Source organism: Phascolarctos cinereus, unplaced genomic scaffold, assembly GCF_003287225.1.
Source record: "Phascolarctos cinereus isolate Bilbo 61053 unplaced genomic scaffold, phaCin_HiC Scaffold_2;HRSCAF=192, whole genome shotgun sequence".
Taxonomy (NCBI): domain Eukaryota; kingdom Metazoa; phylum Chordata; class Mammalia; order Diprotodontia; family Phascolarctidae; genus Phascolarctos; species Phascolarctos cinereus.
This window is the reverse complement of record NW_027555625.1, coordinates 347,278,595-347,302,771: the sequence shown is the minus strand read 5'-3', so window position 1 is coordinate 347,302,771 and position 24,177 is coordinate 347,278,595. Positions and strand designations below refer to the sequence as shown.

The window sequence follows — 24,177 nt, the reverse complement described above, 5'->3', positions numbered from 1 at the left end:
ATGGTGGGAGAGAGCAGCTAGAGGAAGACCAGGCCCCTCCCTCCACAGAGTCTTGAGACACCCTCTTCCTCTTCACCACCATGTACACCAGCAGGCCTGGGGCCTTCTTCTGGGCAGGTGAGAAGGCTGGAAGCCTGCTGGAGTTGTGGCCTCACTGCGAACACCTGGGAGCACCAGGCTGCAGGGGACCAAGAGAGACCTGAGAGTAAGAGGGGAAATGAAGCTTACATACAGTTGCAAACTCCCACATTCAACTCACACCAGCCTTCCAAACCCTGGCATCCATGTGCCTCCATCATATGCATTATAGTTATCTTGTTGTTATTATCCCTGTACGGAAACATAAATCCTGTGAGAGCAGAATCCAGGTCTCACTTACCTTTGTATACTGTGGGGCCCAGCCCATCGGAGAACCATCAACTTTTACAGGGAGAAGGGACCTTAGAGGCCATTTATTCAAGTCACATCTAATCCACTCCTTTTACAGAAGAGAACATTAGCCCGGTGGAAGGAACCAGCTTGCCCAAGATCATACAGCAGAGCTAAGACTCCTGACTCCCAAGTCAGGGCTCTTTTATGTTACGCTGCCTCTTGTCCTATTTCCTTGAAAATCTGCTGTTGGATATTTGCCCATGCTGAGAGCCCTTCATTCCTTCTCTTTCCCTTCAGCCCACTCCCCTGCACCTCCCCAGTTTCAAACATATCTCAAAGAACTCCATTCCCATTGTCCTAAGAGGGGTCCTCCAAGTCAGGAGACTATAGTGGAAATAACCTTGAACTTAGTCACAGAACCGTACTGAAGATCCCAGCTCAGCTCCTTAGCCTCTGTGACCTTGGCTAATTCACTTGGCTTCTGTGGGCCTCAGCTTCCTTTTCACCTCCTGCCAGATCCAGTCTCCAAGCCCCTACTCAGTGATGGGTGGTTTCTGGCCCAGATCACTCACCTGTCCCTATTCCCCTGCCCATTCTTCTGTTCTCCCATAAAGGACTGGAGTTCCAGGATGCAATACTGGGATTGAGAAAGAAAGGACTGTGGAAAGAACCTCAGAAAACATCTAGTCTGACCTATTCCTGTGCAGGAACCACTCCATGAAAGAGTAAAAATAGTACTGGATTTGAAATCGGAAAGACCTAAGCCCAAATCCTCCTTCAGATATGTATTAATTGTATAACCCTGGGCAAGTAATTAAACCTCTCTCAGCCTCACTTTCCCCATCTGTAAAATGGGAATAATAGCATCTATTCCACAGGGTTGTTGTAAAGATCCAATGAGTGTTTGATGAGTGAGCATTTTGCAAAGCTGAAAAGTTCTATACTATACTTATTACATATAATATATATCATAGCTGTTTTAAGTATTATAGTTAGCTCATATATGTTATAGTTAGCTATTATTACACATTATTACACTGACAAGTAGTCATCTTTGACAAGTAGTCAGCCTTCACTTGGAGATCTGGGGTAATGAGTTTACAGCCTCCCGCTGTAGCTCATTCCATTGTTTGAAAGCTCTAGAGCTGTGAGGGAGATCATCAGGCTGAAATCTTCCTCTCAGTGCCTCAAGTCCATTTTTCTCAATTCTGCCATCTGAAGACTGGAAGAACTCTATAATCCTTCTCTATGACATCCCGTCATGCTTGAGTGTAAGAAGAAGGCCCCTCTCAAGTCTGCTCTCTCCAGTCCCCTCATATCTTCATTGCCTTCCCAAAGCCAATAACAGCAGTGCAGATGTGGTCTGACTAGGACAGAGCACATACATCAGGAATGACAGAATCTCAGTGTTGAAAGGCCATCTAGTCTAATCCACATCTGACCAAGAATCTTCTCAACCACATCCCCAACAAGTGGTCATCCATACTTTGCTTGAACACCTCCAGTACTGGGAAACTCACTCCTTGTTGAGGCTGCCGATTCTACTCTTGGATATCATTAAGAAGCTTAATGGATAATCATTAAGAAGCTTATCCTTATCTCAAGTCTAAATCAACATCTAGTTTTGCTGTCTGGATCAAACAGACTACATCTCATTCCTCTTTCACTTAATAGTCCTTCAAATACTTAAGCAATTAAAGGACTATCACCTTTTACGTCCTGGACTCTGACTCAATTAATGCAACTCAAGATTGAATTTGGTTTTTTTGACTGTCACATATCTCTTTATGACTTCAGTTGCTCAGTAATAGGGAGCCACTGTAAATTCTTGAGCAGGAGAAGGACAGGAACAATGGTATTTCCTGCTCAGCTTAATACAAACATTCTTCTCTCCCTATCCGGCCCACCATATATTTTTTGAAAGGAGATTACTGACTCCTCTGCAGGGTAAAGTCATAATTATATCCAAGAGAAGCAAAGTAGCATGTTGAGCAGATGTCATGAGTAAGCCTAGATTTTAGAACCAGGATACCATCTGTATCTCAGCACCCTGGGCCAATGTTTCCTTTTTCTTCTTTAATGTAACACAATTTGCAGGGTCCTCGACTGACCACACACACATACACTCATACACATATGCACTGCCCCAGGCACATTCACTTCCAAGAAGTAAGTCTCCAACATGGGAAGAGATATGAGATGTGTGTCTACTGTATATCATTCTTTGCAGCACAGCTGAGCCAACCCAGCGTGTTTAAGTCTGGATTTCCAGATAATGGTTATTCACTTTACTAAAAGGATTGATCCCAAGGGGTCCATTAAATAGAAACCTCCTCTGGTGTATTTAAAATAGGATTCAGTTTACAAAAAATTTCATTGGATTCAACTTAAGGAGAGGCTCAAACACTCCTGGGAAATTGGCATAAAATGATGGGAAGATCAGAAACAGTGAGAGTTACAGAGGCAGATGGAAGGGAAGAGAAATACAACCCTGATGGTATGATTTAGGGCAAGTCACCCACCCTCTGTTGGCCTCGGTTTCCTTGAAAGTCTCATCCAGCTCTAGTGCCTAGAATCATGTCATACCACTTCAGCAATTCACCATTGTCTACCAAATAAAGCCCCAGTTTTTGATCCTGACATTTCCAGTTTTCTACAATATGACCACAACCTACCTCTACACTTTTATCTCACACAGTTCATTGCCACACATGCCATGTCCCACTTAGGCTTGTTCTTCTCCTCAGCTGTGCTCAATTCTGTGTTTTTACATTTACCATTACTCCCCCACCCCATTCTTATCCCCCCAACTCTTTCTCCATATACTGATATTCTACTCATCCTTTAGGCCCAACTCTATTGCCACCTTTTCTTCTAAGAAGTCTTCCCTGCCAACAACATCCCATAAGGATCTCTCCTTCTCTGAATTCCCACAGAATGTATTGCCTATACTACTCCTATTAGCAGTTTAATAAAGTATGTCTTGTCTTACTCTCTAATGACTTCCTGTGGGTGACTTTTGTGTCCTTGCCCAGATTATAAACTCCTAAAGCATCAGGACCATGATTCACACTCTATATTTCTTTCCCATAACTTAGGAAGGCCAGAGAGTGGGAGAAGAAGTTTCATATGAAAAGGGAAAGGTTTTCCCCTCATTTTATTAGAAACCACCTGATCTTTGATTCCTGACTTCTTCTGTTGTCATTCCCAATAGACAGGAAGAGCAAGATCACCTCTTGGCTAGCTGGAAGATTCAGTTATCTCCCTGTATCTGGTCTGCATCAGGCCATTAGGATATCATTCCAGGGTCATGAAAGTACCAGACACCAAAGCAGGGAGGTCTGAGGGAGAGCTTTGACCTTCTCCCAAACTATTTCCTGATGTGGTATCCCAGAAGCCAAAGTGTGTATGTAACAGGGTGGTCCCTAAGTCACGGTTGGGTCATACCAAATTAGGTAACTGCTAGAAACCAGAGAGTTTCTAAACATATATTCCTAGTCTCTAAGTAAAGCACTATAAAAAAAAAAGCACTGGGCTAACCTAAATTTGATGCTCTCCCACCTACAGGAGATCCTCTCTGGTTATTCTAGTTCTCGAAGCTCTCCTCCTTTGAATGCCTATGGCCCACAATCTAGTAAGACTGGAAAAGGTTTTTTTTTTAAAATTAATTAATTAAATTTTAGTTTTCAGCATTCTTTTTTTTAATAAGACAGCATACAATCTGATATAGGCTATACGTGTACAATCATATTGAACGTATTCCACATTAGTCATGTTGTGAAAGAAGAATCAGAACAAAAGTGAAAAACCATGAGAAAGGAAAAAAAAGAGAGAGAGAAAATAGTATGCTTCAATCTGTGTTCAGACTCCATAGTTCTTTCTCTGGATGTGGATAGCATTTTCATTCATGAGTCTTTTGGAATTGTCTTAGACAATTAGCTGAGAAGAGCTAAATCTATCAAAGTGGGTTATGTACAATGTTGCTGTTACTGGGTACAGTGTTCTCCTAGTTCTGCTCACTTCACTCAGCATCAGTTCATATAACTCCAGTTTTTTCTGAAATCTATCTGCTCATCATTTCTTTTTTTTTAAACTAATTTATTTTGATTTATCAGCAATCACTTCCATAAACTTTTGAGTTTTACATTTTTCTCCTCTTCCCTCCCCACTTCCCCCCCCCAAGACGGTGAGCAATCTGATATAGGATATACATAAACATTCCTATTAAACATATTTTCACATTAATAATGTTGTAAGGAAGAATTAGAGCCAATAGGAGGAACCACCAGAAAGAGGAAACAAAACACAACAGAAGAAAAAAAAATAGCGAATAATATGCTTTGATCTGCATTCAAACTCCATAGTTCTTTCTTTGGATATGGATAGCATTTTCCATCCTGAGGCCTTTGGAGATGTCTTAGATCCTTGTAATGCTGAGAAGGGCTAAGTCTATCAATATCAGTCATCGCACAATGTGGCTGTTATTGTGTACAACATTCTCCTGGTTCTGCTCACTTCACTCAGCATCAGATCATACAAGTCTTTCCAGGTTTTTCTGAAGTCTGCCTGTTCATCATTTCTGATAGCACAATAGTATTCCATTACATTCATATACCACAACTTGTTCAGCCATTCCCCAATTGATGGGCATCTCCTCAGTTTCCAATTCTTTGCCACCAAAAAAAAGAGCTGCTGTAAATATTTTTGTACGTGTGGGTCCTTTTTGTTTTTTTATGATCTCTTTGGGATACAGACCTATAGTAATGGATCAAAGGGTATGCACAATTTTATAACCCTTTCAGCATAGTTCCAAGTTGCTCTCCAGAATGGTTGGATCAGTTCACAACTCCACCAACAATGCATTAGTGTTCCAATTTTCCCACATCTTCTCCAATAGTTATCATTTTTCTGTTTTGTCACATTAGCCAATCTGATAGGTGTGATGTGGTATCTCAAAGTTGTTTTAATTTGCATTTCTCTAACCAATAGTTATTTAGACTATTTTTCCATATGACTAGAGATAGTTTTAATTTCTTCATCTGAAAACTGCCTATTCATATCCTTTGAGTATTTATCAATTGGGGAATGACTTGCATTCTTATAAATTTGACTCAGTTCTCTATATATTTTTCAAATGAGGCCTTTGTCACTTTATCACTTTATTACTGGCTGTAAAAATTGTTTCCCATCTTTCTGTTTTCCTTCTAATCTTGATTGCATTGGCTTTGTGCAAAAAAATTTAATGTTTTTTATAAACATCCTTTTTATTAATAGTTAATCACAACATGGAAAATGTTGTGTAGTTGCTATATCTGAAAAGTATTCCACGCTCTACATCCACAGATCATGAAAAATTCTTATAGAATTTTGTATTAAGTATACGTGTTAGGTTAAACAAATTTTATAGTGGTGATGGAGTGCCATGAAATTAATACTTGCAATCCAGATTGCTGTAGTTTACACTTTTCTGTATGTCAAACCAGGTGTGTACTGTTTGTACTGAGCATACCACAGAATAAGAACTATCCAAAGTCCATTGATTTTAATATGTGTTTTGGTTTGTAAACAAAGTTATAGGGGGCAGCTAGGTGGCGCAGTGGATAGAGCACTGGCCCTGGAGTCAGGAGGACCTGAGTTCAAATCTGGCCTCAGACACATAATACTTCCCAGCTATGTGACTCTGGGCAAGTCACTTAATCCCAATTGCCTCACTAAAATAAATAAATAAATAAATAAAAGATATAGTAGTTTCTTGCACATTTTTGGAAAAATAACTGTAAGAACTTACATATCTGCTTCTAGATACAATGTGTAAATAAAAATTTCATTCACAAAATAAAAAAAATTTAATTTAATACCATCAAAATTACCCATTTTGTATTTCATAATGTTCTGTATCTTTTGTTTGGTCATAAATTCTTCCCTTCTCCATAGATCTGATAGGTAAACTGTTCCTTGCTCTCCTAATTTGCTTATAGTCTCATTCTTTATGTCTCAATTATGTACCCATTTTGACCTTATCTGGGTATATAGTGTAAAATGTTGGTCTGTGTCTGGTGTCTGCCATACTATTTTCCAGTATTCCCAACAGTTTTTGTCAAATAGTGAGTTCTTTTCCCGGAAGCTGGAGTCTTTGGGTTTATCAAACAGTAGATTACTATAGTCATTGACTACTGTGTCTTGTGTACCTAGCCTATTCCACTGATCCACCACTCTATTTCTTAGCCAGTACCAAGTAGTTTTAATGATTGCTGCTTTACAATACAGTTTTAGGTCTGGTACAGCTAGGCCACCTTCTCTTGCATTTGTTTTCATTAATTTCCTTGATATTATGGACATTTTGTTTTTCCAGATGAATTTTGTCATTATTTCTCTAGCTCTGTAAAATAATTCTTTGGTAGTTTGATTAGTATGGCATTGAATAAGTAAATTAATTTAGGGAGAATTGTCATTTTTATTATATTAGCTTGGCCTACCCCTGAACAACTGATATTTTTCCAGTTATTTAGATCTGACTTTATTTGTGTGAAAAGTGTTTTGTAATTGTGTTCATAGAGTTCCTGGGTTTGTCTTGACAGGCAGACTCTCAAATATTTGATATTGTCTACAGTTACTTTAAATGGAATTTCTATCTTTTGCTGCTGGGCTTCATTAGTAATATCTAGAAATGCTTATCATTTGTGTGGGTTTATTTTATGCTCTGCAACTTTGCTATATTTATTATTTCACTTAGGTTTTTTTTTGTTGATTCTCTAGAATTCTCTAAGTATACCATTATATCATCTGCAAAGAGCGATAACTTTGTTTCTTCATTGCCTATTCTAATTCCTTCAATTTCTTTGTCTTCTCTTATTGCTAAAACTAACATTTCTAGTACAATATTGAATAACAGTGGTGATCATGGACATCCTTGTTTCACCCCTGATCTTACTGGAAATGCTTCTGGCTTATCCCCATTAATATAATGCTTGCTGATGGTTTTAGATAGATGCTACTTATCATTTTAAGGAAATCTCCATTTATTCCCATGCTCGCTAGTGTTTTTAATAGGAATGGGTGTTGTATTTTATCAAAAGCTTTTTCTGCATCTATTGAAATAATCATATGATTTCTGTTAATTTTGATATTGATGTGGTCAGTTGTGCTGATAGCTTTCCTAATATTGAACCTGCCTGCATTCCTGGTATAAGTCCCACCTGGGCATAGTGTATTATCCTCATGATTAGTTGATGTAATTTCTTTGCTAATATTTTATTTTAAATTTCTGCATCTATATCCATTAGGGAAATTGGTCTATAATTTTCTTTCCTTGTTTTGGCTTTTCCCAATTTAGGTATCAGCACCATATTTGTATCATAAAAAGAATTTGGCAGTACTCCTTCTTTGCCTATTTTTCCAAATAGTTTATATAGCATCGGAATTAATTGTTCTTTAAATGTTTGGTAGAATTCACTTGTAAATCCATCTGGTCCTGGAGATTTTTTCTTAGAAAGTTCATTGATGGCTTGTTCAATTTCTTTTTCTAAAATGGGGTTAAGTATTTTATTTCCTCTTCTGTTAATCTGGGCAATTTATATTTTTGTAAATATTCATCCATTTTACTTAGATTGTCAGATTTATTGGCATACAATTGGGCAAAATAACTTTTAATTGTTGTTTTAATTTCCTCTTCATTTTTGATACTGGCAATTTGGTTTTCTTCTTTCTTTTTTTAAATCAAATTAACCAAAGTTTTGTCTATTTTATTGGGTTTTATTGATTGATAGACATAGAATATTATACTCCTCAGAGTTCAGGTTAGACATCATGGTTCTTTGGAAAGAACATTGAATTTGGAGTCAGAGGACTTGATTTTGAATCCCATCTCTCCTTCCTTATGACTTGTCTGACTTTGGGAAAGTCATTTAACTTCTTTGGGTCTCAGTTTCTTTCACTGTACAATGAGGGGGTTGAACCAGTTGGTCTCTAGGGTCCCTTCCAACTTCAAATCTATGATCCTATGGCTTATAATCCATTGTCCCCTACTTTTCAAATGACCCATTGCCCTTACTGTTGATGGCAGGGCGAAATTTTCCCACCTAGTGAACTTCTCTCAGTGATTTGCCATTAGCCTGACCTCTCGGCTTCCAGAAGTGAGAGAATTTGAAAGGCAGAAATGTTTTGATCAGCCAAGAAAACACATTGCTACAACCTCTCCACCATTTTGTTTTTGGTGTCACAAAGGCCCACCAAAGATGTGGACTCTAGGTTGATTTTTGCTATTTTAATAACTTGTTTACATTAGATTTAGGAGGTAGGGCTTTTTGAAAGTCTGTATTTATGTTCCTAATTTCCATTAAGCACCAAATAATATTTTCAGAAGACTTTAGAGGAGTCAAGTGAATCCCCACAAAGTCAACACTCCATATAGTCAGTCATAAGTGGAGCTATTTGCCTGTCTTTCTGAAAACCATGACCATGTTCCCATTTGGTTCACCAGCAGCAATCTTCATTTTACTCATTCATGCAAGGTTCAGTTGAAGTAGCTCTCCAGTCATTAGTCAAGATAAAGAGCTGGAAAGGACTTGTAGAGAGGTCATCATTCTGCAGAATAGGAAACTAAGGCTTAGAGGAGTTGTGTCATGTGACCCCAGGGTCACAAAGCTAATGTCAGGGCTGTAACTTGAACCAAGGTCTTCTGACCCTGAAGTCAACTACACCATGCTGCCTCACATGCTTAAAAAAAAAAATTGGTGAACTCCTGGGAGTGATAGCTTTTCAAAGATTTTAAACAATATAAATAATGTTTCCCTTTGAACACTTACCTAGCTCAGCCTCATCCACAGCTAGCACATTCAAGCAGACACTCAGCTGCTTAGCTGGTAGCCGGTGGGTAGCAGGGGTGAATCAGAGGAAAGAGAGGAACAGGAGAGAGAATAGGGACTCAGGAAAGAATGGATCATCACCAAACCAATCAGGCAACAGGCATTTTTAAAGGACCTGGTGTGTTGAAGAAGGAACTGAGGATTCAGTGACAGAAATGAAAGTCCCTACCCTCAACAAATTCACATTCTATTAGAATTCTATAGGAAGGATGAACTTTTATCACCTTCTCAGTTGGGTGAAGGAACAGCCCCAGTGGTTTGCTGCTATTCCCACTCAAGGCCACTGTACAGTGGAAATGGAAAAGGATGTGGTGTATCTATATTGGTCAGTGACCCCTGAGCTTGTTCATGGTAGAGAAATTGTTTGTTTGCCTGATTCAAAGAGTCCAAAACTTCCCACTGTCTTTTATTGGGACAATTGAGACATTATGAGTTCCAGAGTAGCCTGCACAAATTTCTTTAATTCTTTTAAGTAGTGACACTTTTATGCTTTTCTTTCTCCTTTTTGTTTTTCCCCTAAGAAGGCACATGAAATACTGACCCAATAGAAGCCATCCTCAGAGAACAAAGACCATTTCAACAAACAATGGAAACTGCCTGGTGAAAAAAAAACAAACACAAAGAAATTTCATGGCTACCCCACGACTTCCTGTTTTCTGTTGCTGTGCCAATAATTGTACTGAGAAATGTTCGCAGACATTTGCATCATTTCCATCCGCTGGCCAGAGGAAAGCTCAGCCGACTGCATCTATCTTTGTGGTTGCTGGCATGGGGTCCACTGGAGAGAGCTGGTTAGGGCCCTCCTTACCACAAGGAAGTCTTCCACTCAATTTGATTTACTTCCCTTGAAATACTAAGAAGCTGGTGTATTTGGCCCTGTGCTTGGCTATATTGTAGAAGAGACAGAGACGGAGCAAATTCCGGCTCTGGGCTTAGGGAATTCTTAGTCTGAATAGAGACAGAGAAGGAAGGGCCCAAAGGCCTGTCTTCAAGGAGATCGTGATGTGGAGAAGACAGAAAAAAAAGCTGACTTTAGAGAGCTCAGTCTTAGGGAGACAGAGGAGGTGGGGTAGGGGGTACCTTTAGGAGCTCAGAGTCTGGGAGAGACAGGAGATAAATGGGCCCTCTGCCTGGGGAATTCACAGACTGGGGAAAAGATAAGATGTACTCATGAAATGATTAAATCACACAACAGTATAAGGTTGTGTCAGGTGAGCAGAATAGACAGGAAATGCTGCAGGAGTTCAGAGCTAGTGGTGGGGAAAAAAAAAAAGGTTGGTGCTTAATTCTGAAATTGACCTAAGAGCAAGGAGCAGTTCCTTTCTGTCCCCCATCCAGCTGCCACAGATCACACTCAGCCTCACGTGTGTGGAGTATGATGTGAGGGTTGGACGGTGGGTAGATGCTTCTTTTGTGTGGTCAGTTTAGTAAGTGGTGTTGGTAAGTTGCCTTCCTATTATGCCACAGTGGGCTGGGTTATCCAAATGAGATCCATCCCCTGCAGGCCACAGTGGATGGTCCACCCTAACTCTAATCCTTTCATGTCTTTTCTTGCATGGCAGCCACCTGTCTTTGTCTCTATTTTCAGAGATGCTTGGGTGTTCTGGGTTTGGAGGTACCTTGCCATCTAGCCAGGCCATCCTGCTGCCAAATGTGTTTATTAGGCCCATCGGGCTTTCGAGCCTCTTTTTGCTTCTAGCCTTGCCATCAGTCCAGTTGCTGAGTTGGCACAGGCAGTAATTCATGGCAACTGTCCTCACCAATTCCACAGAGGTTCCTCTGAAGAGGATATAATGTAAACTGTTACATCAAATTCATTTTACTTCTCATAACCTTCCAGTTAGATGTATAATATGTACATATGTAATAATTATAATAATGGACATCTAGTACATTAAGGTTTGCAGTGGATTTTTACATACGTTAATATTCACAACTCTGTGATACAGGTACTCAAGTAAGATCAATCAATCAATTACCATTTGTTAAGCACCTACTCTGTGCCGGGCACAGTGCTAGGCATTGGACATACAAAGACAAAATTAAAATATTCTCTTCTCACACAGAGCTTGAATTCTATTGGGAAAAGTTCTGCAGAAGCCCACGGAGAAGAAAATATGTGCTCATAAAATGTAAATACAAAATATATACAAAGAGAAGGTAATTTTTGTCAGAGAAACACTCCAGCTAGCCATAGAGATTAGGCAAGGCCTCATGTATCCCTAGCACTTAGCACAATGCCTGGTATGTTTGTTGTTATTGTTCAGTTGTTTCAGTCATGTCTGACTCTTCAAGTCTTTGTGACCCCATTTGGGATTTTCTTGGCAAGGTACTGGAGTGGTTTACTATTTCCTTCTCCAGCTCATTTTTTAGATGAGGAAACTGAGGCAAACAGAATTAAGTGACTTGTACAGAGTCACACAGCTAGTAAGTGTTTTAGGCCACATTTGAACTCAAGAAGATGAGTCTTCCTGACTCCATACCTAGTGGCTCTATCCACTGTACCATCTAGCTACCCTGGCACATAGTCATAAATATTGATTAATTGATTGACATGGTGCTTGAGCTGAACCTTAGAGAAAGCTAGAGATCTTAAGACGAAGAAACTAAGAATGAAAGAAGGTCAATACCTTGCCAGTGGTCATTCAGCCAGTGTACGACCATGAAGAGGAGCACAGGCTGATGAGGATTGCCCAATAAAGCAATGATCCCTCTCCCAGAGATGATAATAATAATAGGGTTTAAGTGCTGCAAAGCATTTACAAATATTATCTCACTTTATCCTCATAACAAGCCAGGGAAGGTAGGTGCTGGTATAAAACCCTCTGTTTCCCCTCTCCTGACCTAGGCCCCATATCCCCTAATATTTCTAAATGGATACTGGTCAAGTCCTTATGAAACCAGAATCATGCTGGACCCTGTAGGGGAAATACCAAAGAAGCTTACAGGTCAATATATCTTTTGGTCTCTGCCTCCTTACAAGATTACAGCCTAGGTGGACAAGGAAGACACACATGAAAATCTTTTTTTACTTACAATAGCAGGCAGTACATGTGAAGTCTGAAACGGGTAGTAGAAACAGGAACTCCAGAAAAATTGTTCTCCCACTTTTCCATGCCACCAAGAAAATTCTTGCCAAAAGCCATGTGTTCAAGACAGCCTCAGATGTTTGATTTCAGACTCACAGTGTGTCAAGGTAAAAAGGGACCTGAAACATTTGCTATTCCAAGTTCCTCATTTAACAAACAAGAAAACAGAGGCCCAAAGTTTGGTTTGCCCAAGACCTTTGAGCCCAGTTGTTGACAAAACCAAACCTGGGAGTCTCTAACTCCCAGGCTAAAACTCTCTCCTCTTCTCATAATAGGTAAATCACAAGCTTTCAAGGGAGAGGCACTAAGGATGGCACCCCTGCTCACCCCCTCACATGAACCGTCAAGAAGATGTGTGCCTCATAATGACCAGAGCAGCTTCTAAAATTGAGGCCATTCACTGAGAACTCCCTCTTCCTTATCTTATATTCCTCAGATTCCTTCTGCCTTTTTGCTTGACCCATCTCCTATGAAGAGGTAGCACTTCTCCCTGCCAAGGCAAACCTCTCTACATGCACAAGTGATCTCATTCCATTCTCAAAAAATCCTCTCATCCCCTTTGGAGCTAAACTTCTTGAGAAGGCTGTCTACGATGGCCAGGTGCCTTCACTTCCTTTCCTCTCACACCTCTTAGCTCTTTGCAGTCTGGCTTTCAACCTCATTTTTTAACAGAAATTGTTCTCTCTAAAGCTCCTAACAATCTTGCCAAATGTAATGACCCTTTTTTTTTTCTCTATCCTCATCCTTCTTGACTTCTCTGAAGACTTTGATAATGTTGATCACCTTCTTCTCCTTGATAATCTCTCTAGGTTTTTATGACTGTCTTCTCCTCATTCTCCTCCTACCTCTCTGACTTTGCTGGCTTCTTTGCAGGACCTTTATCCATATCATGGCCACTTAACCATGAGGGGCTCCACAAGCCTCCATCCCAGGCCCTCTTCTCACCATACACTATTCCACTTGGTGATATCATCAACTCCCATGGTTTCAATTATCATTTCTCCGAAGATGACTCCCAGACCTACCTGACCTCACAATCTCACATTCCAACTGTCTATTAGACATCTTAAACTAGATGCCCCCTAGATGTCTTAAACTCAGCCATGTCTAAAACTGAACATTATCTTTCTTCTCCACCCCTTCCTCTCTTCTTAACTTCTCTAAATTACTGTGAAGGATACCACTATTCTCCCATTACCCAGGCTCACAGCCTAGATGTCATCCTCAATGCCTCACTTGTTCTCACGCCCCCCCCCACTCATATCCAGTCAATTGTCATTTCCTATTATTTCTACCTTCTTACCAACACTCATCTCCTTTGATATTGCAATCACCCTGGTGAAGGCCCTCATCACCTCATGCCTGGACTATTGAAATGCTATTTTAGTTGTCCCCTGCCTCAAGTCTCTTTCTCACTCCAGTCCATCCTCCGAGGTCAAATTGATCTTCCTAAAGCACAGATCTGACAATGTCATTCTCACCCCCATGCCCGTTTCAGTAAACTCCAGGGGCTCCCTGTTACGTCCAGGTTCAAATTTAAAACTTCTTTCTGCCTTTTAAAGACCACAACCATACCTACCTTTCCAGTCTTCCTTATGCCTTACTAATCTCCACATAGTCTGTGATTCAGTGACACCGCTCTCTTTGCTATTTCTTGAACATGACACCACCATTTTTCAACTCAGAGAACCTTCACTCACTGTCCCGTCCTCCCCATCCCCAACCTAGAACACTCTCCTTCCTCATCTCTGCCTCCAGCTTTCTTGGATTCTGTCAGGTCTCAGCTAGTCTCCATCTTCTGCCAGACTTTCTCAGTCCTCCTTAATTTCAATGCCTTACCTCTGAGAAAATCCCCAGTTTATCCAGTCTACTGTCCTGTTTGTACGTAGCTGTTTGCCTATTGTCTCCTTCGTTAGACTGTGAGCTCCTTGAGGGAAGGGGGACTGTTTTTTGGTTTGGTTTGGTTTGGTTTGGTTTTTCTTTGTATCCCCAGTACTTAGAACAAAGTCTGGCATAAAACAGGCTCTTAAGAAATGCTAGCTGACTGATTGGCAAATTAGACAAATGATGACTGCATCTGGGAAAAGGAAGGAAAAAGGCATTTATTAAGCACTTATTATATGCCAGAGACTGTGCTTAAATGCCAGAGGTAGTATTTAAGCCAAATGTTTGCCTGACTATTTTTTCCTGTGTTCCCATATTGTGCAGTATGGTATAGTGGACACTTCTAACACTAGGGATGTAATCATTTAACTTGTCTGAGCGTGAATTTGTTCATTCATGAAATGGGAATAAAACATCAGCCTCCCAGTGGTTGTTGTGAGCTTCGGATTAAATCATCTTGTATGGATTGCAAACCTTAAAATCATTGTTTACATGTCAATTAACCTTTTATACTGTTACCACAGAATATATTCATGAAGGTACAGTTGTATCTGTCTCATTCTTTCTGCTCTTGGGGACATAAATCATAGGATTTTCAAGTTGGGAGGGGCCCAAGGAAGCTATTGCTACTGGCCAAGTTGTTTCTAAGGAGATGTAGCTATGTAAATCTAAGGAGATGTAGCTATCTACTGGGTTATTTGCAAAACTTAGTGTCTACACACATATACGCATGTATGTGCATGCACACCCACATACACGCACACACTACCTCTGGATACATACCTCCTCCCTGTCTGTACATACAACATAGAGTGGCTTTCAGACACCCTTCCCCACCCACCCACTTTCTCATTTGGGGGTTTGGGGCCAGCAATGAGGGAAAGTTTGAAAGTGACGTGACTAATACACTTTCCCCAGTACATACGTTACCCCAGTGAGTGAGATGTGCAAACCACAGGCAGTCAGGCAGGCTTGAGAGCTCAGCCACTTTGTACGGTATCTGGTTGGTGGCCGCGTCAGGTCAGTCATAACAGGACTTGGGAGTGGGGGGAGGGGAAGATGGGTATGGTTCAGATTTGGCTCCTCGGGGTAGCTGAAGATAGCTGAGAACTCCCTGGGGCTGTAGCTCCCATCTGAGCAGCCAGAGTACAAGCAAAGGGAGATGGGGTCTTTGGGTCCCAAGAGAACCTGGGAAAGGGAAAGAGATGACATCTCTAATTTGTAATACAAATATCCCTGAACCGTGTGTTAGGAATTTAGGTTCTAATCAGCACTGTACTGGGGAGCCAACTCTGCTTTGAAGAGCCGATCATTTAATTTTCAGTGTGAGCATTTATATTTCAGAAATATGCTTAAAACTGGGCTTGATCTATTATTTTGTTTATTGTCTAGATGTAAAAAAAAAAGTGTTGATGCAGATTATATTTTAGTGTGTGAAGACATTCTTTTTCCCTTCCCACCCTCGCTGTCCTCCTAACCTGGTTGTTAAATATTTACCAGCACACCCTTGGTTCTAATCCTCCTCCTGCAACTATGTCTGTGTGACTTTGGGCAAACCCCTTCTCCTGTCTGAGTCTCAGTTTCAGTTTTCAGTAAAATAGAAATAATAATCCTTATCCTGCTTTCTTCACTGGGCTATAATAATCAAATGAGAGAAGGGAAGGGAAAAGACTTTGTAAACTGTTACTTGATAAAACTCTGTAAACTCCACACATACATGTATGGGATAACAATGACTTTTAATTTAAAAGTTTAAAAGTGGCATGTGAGCTATAAATCTGGAGTGGCATCACTTAGTCGAGGACTAAGTGACCTCTTAAATCTCTTTGGATACCCAATCAGTGATGCTCTTGGGCCTCCAGATACAATCAGTGTGGCTCATCCCAGGGAAAAACTTTGACCCAACCAAGTGGCGATTTAACAGACCACACAGGTAACATCGGTCCAAATGGCCCATCTCTAGTGACCCTCCATGGCAGACACCGGTTCTTCACATCTGAGCTCTTCTCCAGACAATCCATTTCTAGATTATGAAGTCAAGAAGGCCTGAGCTTTATGGCCACCTCAGATACTGACCAATGTGTGCTCTGTGTATGATTTGACTTCAGTTTCTTCATCTGTAAAATGGGAGTCATAATAGCATCTACCTCAAAAGATTATGAGGATCAAATAAAAAAATGCTTTGTAAAGCATCTGTAAAGCTTTGTAAAAAAAAAAAAGAAATGCTTTGTAAACCTTAAAGTGCTATAGAAATGTGAGCTATTATTATTTGTCCCCTTTCTTGAAGTAAATGAAGGAAGTTTTATTTGTTTTTCCCTGGAGTCAGAGAGACGGCTATAGATGAACGTGAGCTGAGAGGCTGGAGGCACATCTGTCTGTCTGTCTGTCCCCAGGGAGCTAAGTTCACAGTAACACAGGATTTAGAGCTTGAGACCATCTGATTCACACCCCTCACTTTTAAGAATGAAGAGACTCAGGCCCAGAGAATGGAAGAGACTGACATGGACAGTGCCAGGAGTCAGTGACTGCTCTTTTGACTCTAGGTCCCATGTTCTTTCCACTTCAGTTCCTGAGGTTACCCCTAAATAGAAGTGTTTTTTTCTCTAAATCTTGTTTCCCAGCTGGCTTTACCTGATCATGCCTGAGACAGGATGGCAATATGATGCCATGAAAAGAACACTGGATTTGGAATCAGAGGACCTAGGACTGAACTTGAGGCCAAGTCTTCCAGCCTGTTTTCTTCATCTGTAAAGGTGTTGGACTAGATGACTCCTAAGGCCCCATCCAGCTTTGAATCTAGGATTCTATGCTCCTCCCAAATAGGGACCTCTGCCCATTAAAGACCAAACACAGGAGTTTCTCCACATCTGCTTAATAATGGCTTGTTAATTAGTTGATTCATCTTTAAAATGGAGATAATAATACTCACTGTATCTGTCTGACAGGGTTGTTGTGAAACTTACATGAAGTAATTATGGAAAAGCCCATGGCAAACTTTGCTGTTATATACGAGCTGATACTGTACTGAATCAATTCAGTTCTATTTAACTATAATTTATTATAGACATTTGTCAAGTGCCTACTGTGAACTGTGAACAGCAGTATGTTTTGTGCTGAGGAATACACAAAGTTTAAATAAGATATGGTTCTTGCCCTCGTGAACCTTATAGTCTAGTAAGGTAGCTAGACGGTGTAGTGAATAAAGTGCTAGGCCTGGAGTCAGAAAGACTTGAGTTGAAATCTGGCCTCAGACACTTACTAGTTATGTGATCCTGGGCAAATCACTTAACTGTCTTCTGCCTCAGTTTCCTCATCCATAAAATAAGGATGGTAATAACACTTGGATTGATGTATCAAATGAGATACTATTTGTAAAGTGCTTTGCAAACCTTACAGTGCTATATAAATGCTAACTAGCATGTGATATAAGGTATGTGATAAGTTTGTTATACAAAATAATACATAATAAGTGTATTACAGGTATAACCAACAAGAGGCCCATGGCCTCCACTGGTATCCATACAATGTCAAGAGATCTAGGGAAAGATGCTGAGTTCTTTATGCAAACGATTCACGGGAGAATATGGACAAGAATCATAGGATGCCGAAGTGTGGATGTGTCAGGATCTATACTAGTGGAAGGGAATCACAGATCTATCCAAGCAGAATGCATTAGAGGTATACAAAACAAAGTGCTAGTCAATGTCCAAGAGAGGATAAGCCATAACTAAAGGAGGGATAGAAGAACCAGAGAAGTTTTCATGGAAGAGGTGGCCTTTAACTTAGAATTGAAAGGCAAAGTAGGAATACAAATTATTTTTAAAGAAGGCTTTGCAAAATGGAGCATTAAAGGCTGTCCTCAAAAAGGTGTCCCTCACATATATGTTAAAATCACATATGACTCAATGGCAGATACCCTCATGGAGCTTTATTCAGTGATCTGATGAGGGCTGATTAAGGAAAGCCTTAAAGAGGGAGATGCATTTACCTCAGGTGTTTGTCAGTGTCACGGAGCATGAGTCCTTTGCAGTGTCCCAGTGAAAGAATTCTTTTTCGATGACAAGAACCTCCGAAGTCCCTCTCTGTGCCTCAGGATTGGCTGATTTGTCCATACATCATTCACAGCCAAATAGTTCTCCTTCCCAGAGGGAGGCAATTTAATTTAATTAATCAAACATTTATTAAGTGCCTACTGTGTGCAGAGAACTGTGGTAGCTAAGTTCCTGCTTTCATGTCACTTGAAAGTCAGTTTAATTCAATTCAATGAGCATTTATTAAATATGCATCTTCACTGGGGTCAGGCATTACAATAAGCACTAGGGATAATACAAAGACAAAAAGAAAAGAAATTTTATTTTAGCAGCTCTTGGTGGTGGTTTCCCTAACTTCCTCCAGGGGAAGCTAAGTGGCTCAATGGATAGAGCGCTGGGCCTGGAATCAGGAAGACTTGAGTTCAAATAAAGCCTCAGACACTTACTTGTAACCGTAGGCAGATCACTTAACCTCTGTTTGACTCAGTTTCCTCAACTGTAAAATAGGGATAATAACAGCATCTACCTCCCTGGGTTGCCCAAGGGTTATTATTGTGAGAATCGACTAAGAATATTTGTAAAGCATTTACCACAGTGTCTGGCATATAGTAATGCTTGATAAATGTTTGTTTCTCTTGTGGACTATACGAAGGTCCACCTATGTGTATGTAGGGGCAGGGAGGGGCTTGCAGTTGTTCCATTGGAAACTTCGGCAAACCCATCAAATGAACAAGCCCAGTTTCCTACCTAGGACAGCATTCACTCAGGGTCCTATCAGCTTCTCCAGGAAGCCCTCCCAGGCTTCAATATCTCACAATCCTTGCTACCAAGGATTATGTAATCAGCAGAGAGCTGTGGGTACTCAGCACCTTCACCGAGATCAAGCCACACCCACAACCCAAGCAGAGAAGCCACGGTTAATCAAGGCTTCATGGAAAAAGCCTGAGGCTAGGAGTCAGGAGACCCAGGATCTGAATCTTAGTTCTACCATTAACTTCTTTTGTAACCTTCTCTCAGGTTCTCAGTCTCTCTCCTAGTAAAATGAGAATCACAGTCCTCATTTTTATTGAAGTTTCCTCTGTGAGCTAGAGAGTGTAATTATCACCCTCCTGCCTTTGCAGATGAGGAAACTGAAGCTACCTTGTGGCAGCCCCTGGATTCAAGCCCCTTTCTTTTCTGTTAGACCATAAGCTGCCTGTCTAAAGATTGAATGAGATGACCACTAAGGCTACTTCCAAAACTGACATTCTAAAGACACTGACTAAGCATGATGACTTCAACAAAAATCTTCCTCTTGGTCTTGAGTTACCAGACTCACTCTCTCTAGACCTAGCCCTGAGGCCTAGTATGCAGAGATTCAGGTCATCAGCTGCTCCCTCTCTCTAAGAAAGAGCTGTCACTCCCATGCCTGTTTCCGATTGAATGGTGGGACTTGGTTAAGGGGTGGGGGAAGTGAGCCGAGGGGAGGGGGAGAAAACGCTCTCTATCCCCTCAGGAATCAGGAGATCCAGATTCTAACCCTGGCTCCACCATCACCAAGCTATCCAACCTAAGCCTCAGTTTTCTCCAAGACGGGGATAATAATCTTTGTTCTATACACAGCCTCTCAGGGCTGATGTGATTATGAAATAAATGAGTGACAGTAGAAAGCACTTTGGAAATACTGTCTAATAGAGTGCTCCCTTTCCTGACCATACTGAAATCTCCTGAATGGTATGTCCCTGGGGCTTGAGCATTGAACCGCCAACTATGGAGGCAAATGTGGCTATGAGACCTCTTCCCCTTGGGGCAGTTAGGTAGCATGGTGGATAGAGTGCTGGCCCTGGAGTCAGGAGGATCTGAGTTCAAATCCAACCTCACACACTTATTAGCTGTGTACTCTGGGCAAGTCACTTAAGCCACTTTACCTCAGTTTCCACATCTGTAGAATGAGTTGGAGAAGGAAATGGCAAATCATTCCAGTATCTTTGGCAAGAAAACATGGAATGGGGTCATCTAGATTGGGACACAGCTTAAATAACTCAACAACGATAAAAATCCCCTGGGAACCCCCTGAGCTAGGCCCTCTTTCCCCATCTGCCTTTCACCACGGACTAGGGCTGGCAAGTGTCACTCTTGGCTGTGAAGTTTCAACTCCGTTGATCACTCAGGAATCACCCCAGGGTTTATAGGGCTGGTCCCTCTGAACTTTTCTCAGCTAAACTAGGGAAGCAAGGAGGAGATCATAGGATCTCGTCCAAGACCATCATTTTATATATGAAGAAATGGAGCCTTGAAAAGTTAACCTCGGTTTAAGGTCACAGAGGTAGTAAGTGAGGAGACAAATGGTAGCGACCAGAGGCTAGTGGTTTTTCTGTCTGTCTGGGATTACTCATTATTAAATAGCCTCATTTTGTAGATATAGCAAATGAGACTCACAAAGGTTGTGATGGCTTGGTACTATGCTAAGTTTAGATGCATGTGACCCAGGTTCAAAGTTTGGCTTTATCTCTTAGTATCTAGGATGCTCTAAGCAAGTCATTTAACTTGTTCCCACCTTAGTTTCCTCATCTATAAATGGAGTGGCTGGGCCAGATTACCCCTAAGATTGCTCTCAGCTCTACATCTGTAATCCTGTGACTTCCTTAGGTCACAAAGCAAGTTAGTGACAGAGGTAAGTCAATTATTCAGTGGTTTGGGGCAGGCCAACTGAGAGTTACAGCAAAGCGCCTTAGAAGGGAGCTGATAGGAGGAGAAGTGAACTCTCTTCCTAAGGAGCCCTCCTACAGGAAAACCACCACCTTGGCCCTGGGGCCTGAGAGAACAGCCCCCTTTGTTCTGCCTCTCCCCATCTTCATATCTCAGTGAGGCATGAGTCATCTCTGAATGCCACCATAGGCCATTTCTACGAAAAGTAAGAGTGCTATGGCCTCCTACATGAGTGAGACAGGAAGCTTGGGTAGTTTGGAAAGCAGGGGGGTAAGGGCCCAGCAAACATTCAATAGCCTCCCTCAGAAGAGTCTCAGAACCAGAGGGGCTTTGGGGGAAGTTATCTCCCGGCCCTGCCTGAGGCACCCAGCACTGGAAGGGACTCCAGTCTCTATTCAATCAGTAAGTTTTTATTGATCATCCCTTTCCTCTCCTCCCCACACCATGTGCCTAGCCCTGTGCTTTGTCCTGTGTGGACATGACAGAATCCCTCCCTTCAGGAAACTCACAGTCCAGCTGGGGAGCCAGGGTCAGACTCATAGGATCATGGACTTTATAGCTGGAAAATATCTTTGAGGCCACCTTATTCCAAGGTTCAGAGAATGTAAAGACTTGCCTAAGGTGACACAAGTGGTAAAGCTTATAGATCATCTAGTCCAACCCCTTCTTTACTGAGAGAGCGAAGGCTCCTCCCATGACCTGCCCAAGGTCACAGAGCTGGGATTCCAACTTCAAAGCTAGTCATCTCTCTGCTGCACCAGAACTCTTTCATTACGATTTAGACAATACAATCACCACCAACTTTGTGAGATTCCCACTTGTAAAGCACTTTGCTAGGTGCCATACATACAGTGCTTCCCTAAAAGATAGTCTCCACCCCCACGGAGCTTACAGTCTGGCAGGGAATGGGACGGCAATACGTGCTAAGTGCATTAGAGATGAACGAAATCAAGTGATGTGGGCTATCTGAGGAGGGAGGTCATTGATTCAGTTAAGGAGAGGGGAAGGAAACAAATCGGGGACGTTTCTTTTGGAGGACGTGGTCTGTCAGCTGGGCTTTAAAGGATGGTTGTTGTTGTTCTCGAGTTGTTCAATCACGTCTGACTCTTTGTGACCTTGTGGACCACAGCATAATGCTGTCTTTGGGGTTTTCTTGGCAAAGATACTGGAGTATTTTGCTATTTTCTTCTCCAGTGGATTAAGGTGAATGGATTTAAACTCAGGTCTTCTAACTTCCTACAGCTAGGTGGCACAGTGGATACAGCACTGGGCCTAGAGTCAGGAAGACTCATTTTCCTGAGTTCAAATCCAACCTCAGACACTTACTAGCTGTATGACCCTGGGCAAGTCACTTAACCTGGTTTGCCTCAGTTTCCTCATCTGTGAAATGAACTGGAAAGGAAATGGCAAACTTTTCCAGCATCTTTGCCAAGAAAACCCCAAATGGGGTCACAAGGAGTCAGACATAACCAGACAACAGCTTCCTGCCTCCAGGTGCAGTGTTGTATCCACTGAGCTGTCTAGCTGCCTCTGAGAGGATGGGCAGGAATTCAGAATAGCAAAGTATGGATGAAGTGGGGGACCAGACGGGGTTCTAAGTATAGGGAACAGTCTTATCAAAGAGAGTGAGATCCTAGACTAGGGCTGAGAGGGCTGACCCTGACCTTGGAAGCTGTCAAGCCCAGCCCCCGCATTTGAGGCCCAAGCAGGAGTGATGCACTCAAGGTTGCAGGTCACAAGTGGTTGGCAGGGCCGGAGTTGTGCTCAGGTCCTGTGACTCTATGTGGGGTCAGCATTTTTCCCATTGTACCACACTGTATGTGTTCAGGGGACAAAGATGAGTCCCAGCTTGGTTGCCACATAGACAGTGTAGAGGAGAGTGCATGAGATCTGTCTGGAAAGATGGGCTGCAAGCATATTGTAGAGGGTCTTGAATGCCAGGCGCAGGAGTCCAGATTTTGTGAGAAATTTATTTTATGCTAAACACCAGCCAAGGAGTGTGAATGATCAGTGCCAGGAAGGAGTCATTGGTGAAGACTGGGGCAGCCTGTGAAGTCTTCCTTGAGGTGGAGGCCTGGAGGCAGGTGTTGAAGAATGATGGGTAGACTTTGGATATACGAGAAGGGAGAACAGTGTGAGCAAAGACACAGCAGAAAGCAGTGATTTTGGTTGCAGCACAGGTATGCTTGTTGGTGGAGCCGTAAGAATGAAGGCTGGTGAGGTAGAGTTGGACCAGATGAGGAAGGGCCTTTGAATGCCCAAAGGAGTCCTTTTGACCTGAATTCAGGAGGACTCAGGGGCTCTGTCCTCTTTTGCTGCAGACTGGGCTGTCCTTAGACCGCCTCCCCAACACACACACACACACCACACACACACACTTCTGGAGATTCTGGCTGGGCTAGCTCCTCCCTGGAGAGCTTGGGGTAAGCCTGTGGCTTTGCTAACTAACAACTGCTTTCCCTTTAAGGCCCAGCTGCCCCACCTACTTCTAATTGCCAGGCTATTTATGGGTCGCCTGCATCCCCTCTACCCCCTCCATACCCTTTTATTTGTGGCTTCTCATCCACGCTGGGCCCCTTTAGTCAACTTCCCACAGCAGGCCCCCACCAAAGGGCTCATTGGTTGTGGCCCTAGTTTCATCCAAAACAAACCCAACAGTCCTGCTCTCTGCCAAACCCTGCCCCTTTCCCTTCCTCCACTTCCAAAACTAACCTCATCTAGGAAACCCTCCCAGAGGAGCCCCTCAGGGCTCCAACTACTCCATCACCCCCCTCCACTCTACATCCTTCCTCTTTCTCCCTTCCCCCTTCCCTAAGGGGGTGTGGGGGTAGGGGAGTCACGTAGTCCTTTTGAGTATTTTGATGATGTTCAGTTCAAACCAATCCAATTTTCAATTCAGCAAACATTTTTACACACCTCCTAAGGGCAGGGCCCTTACACTGGGCTCTGAGGATACAAGTATCTTTGTGTGCTATGTCACAATACCTGCTCTGTAGGAGTTTACCCTCCAAGGGAAGGGGCTGGGGGAGAACAAGTACCCCAATGATTGTCATCATGACAGTGGATATAGAGCCAGCCTTGGTTTCAGGAAGAGCCAATTTCAAGTCCTCCTTCCCCTATGTACCAGCTGTGATGGTGGGTAAGTCATGTAACCTCCAAGTATTCCAGGCAACTCTAATGTCACGTGTTAGAGATGAGTTTGTGAGCTTCTTCAGCGGAGAGAATTGTAACACTGACAGTTACAAAGGA

General features: G+C 42.0%; 1 protein-coding gene across 9 annotated transcripts in view; it reads left to right on the top strand.

Annotated features, from left to right (window-relative positions):
- TCF7 (transcription factor 7) overlaps positions 1 to 24,177 on the top strand; it is a 124,653-nt gene that overhangs the window by 62,299 nt on the left and 38,177 nt on the right. The window contains exon 1 of one of the 9 annotated variants that reach the window (XM_020991186.2): positions 20,888 to 21,330. The exons of the other annotated variants lie outside the window; for them this stretch is intronic. Coding sequence (XP_020846845.1) covers positions 21,145 to 21,330 — 186 coding nt within the window. The 5' untranslated portion in view covers positions 20,888 to 21,144. Of the gene's footprint in view, positions 1 to 20,887; positions 21,331 to 24,177 lie in introns of those variants that run through there. 9 annotated transcript variants of the gene reach the window in all.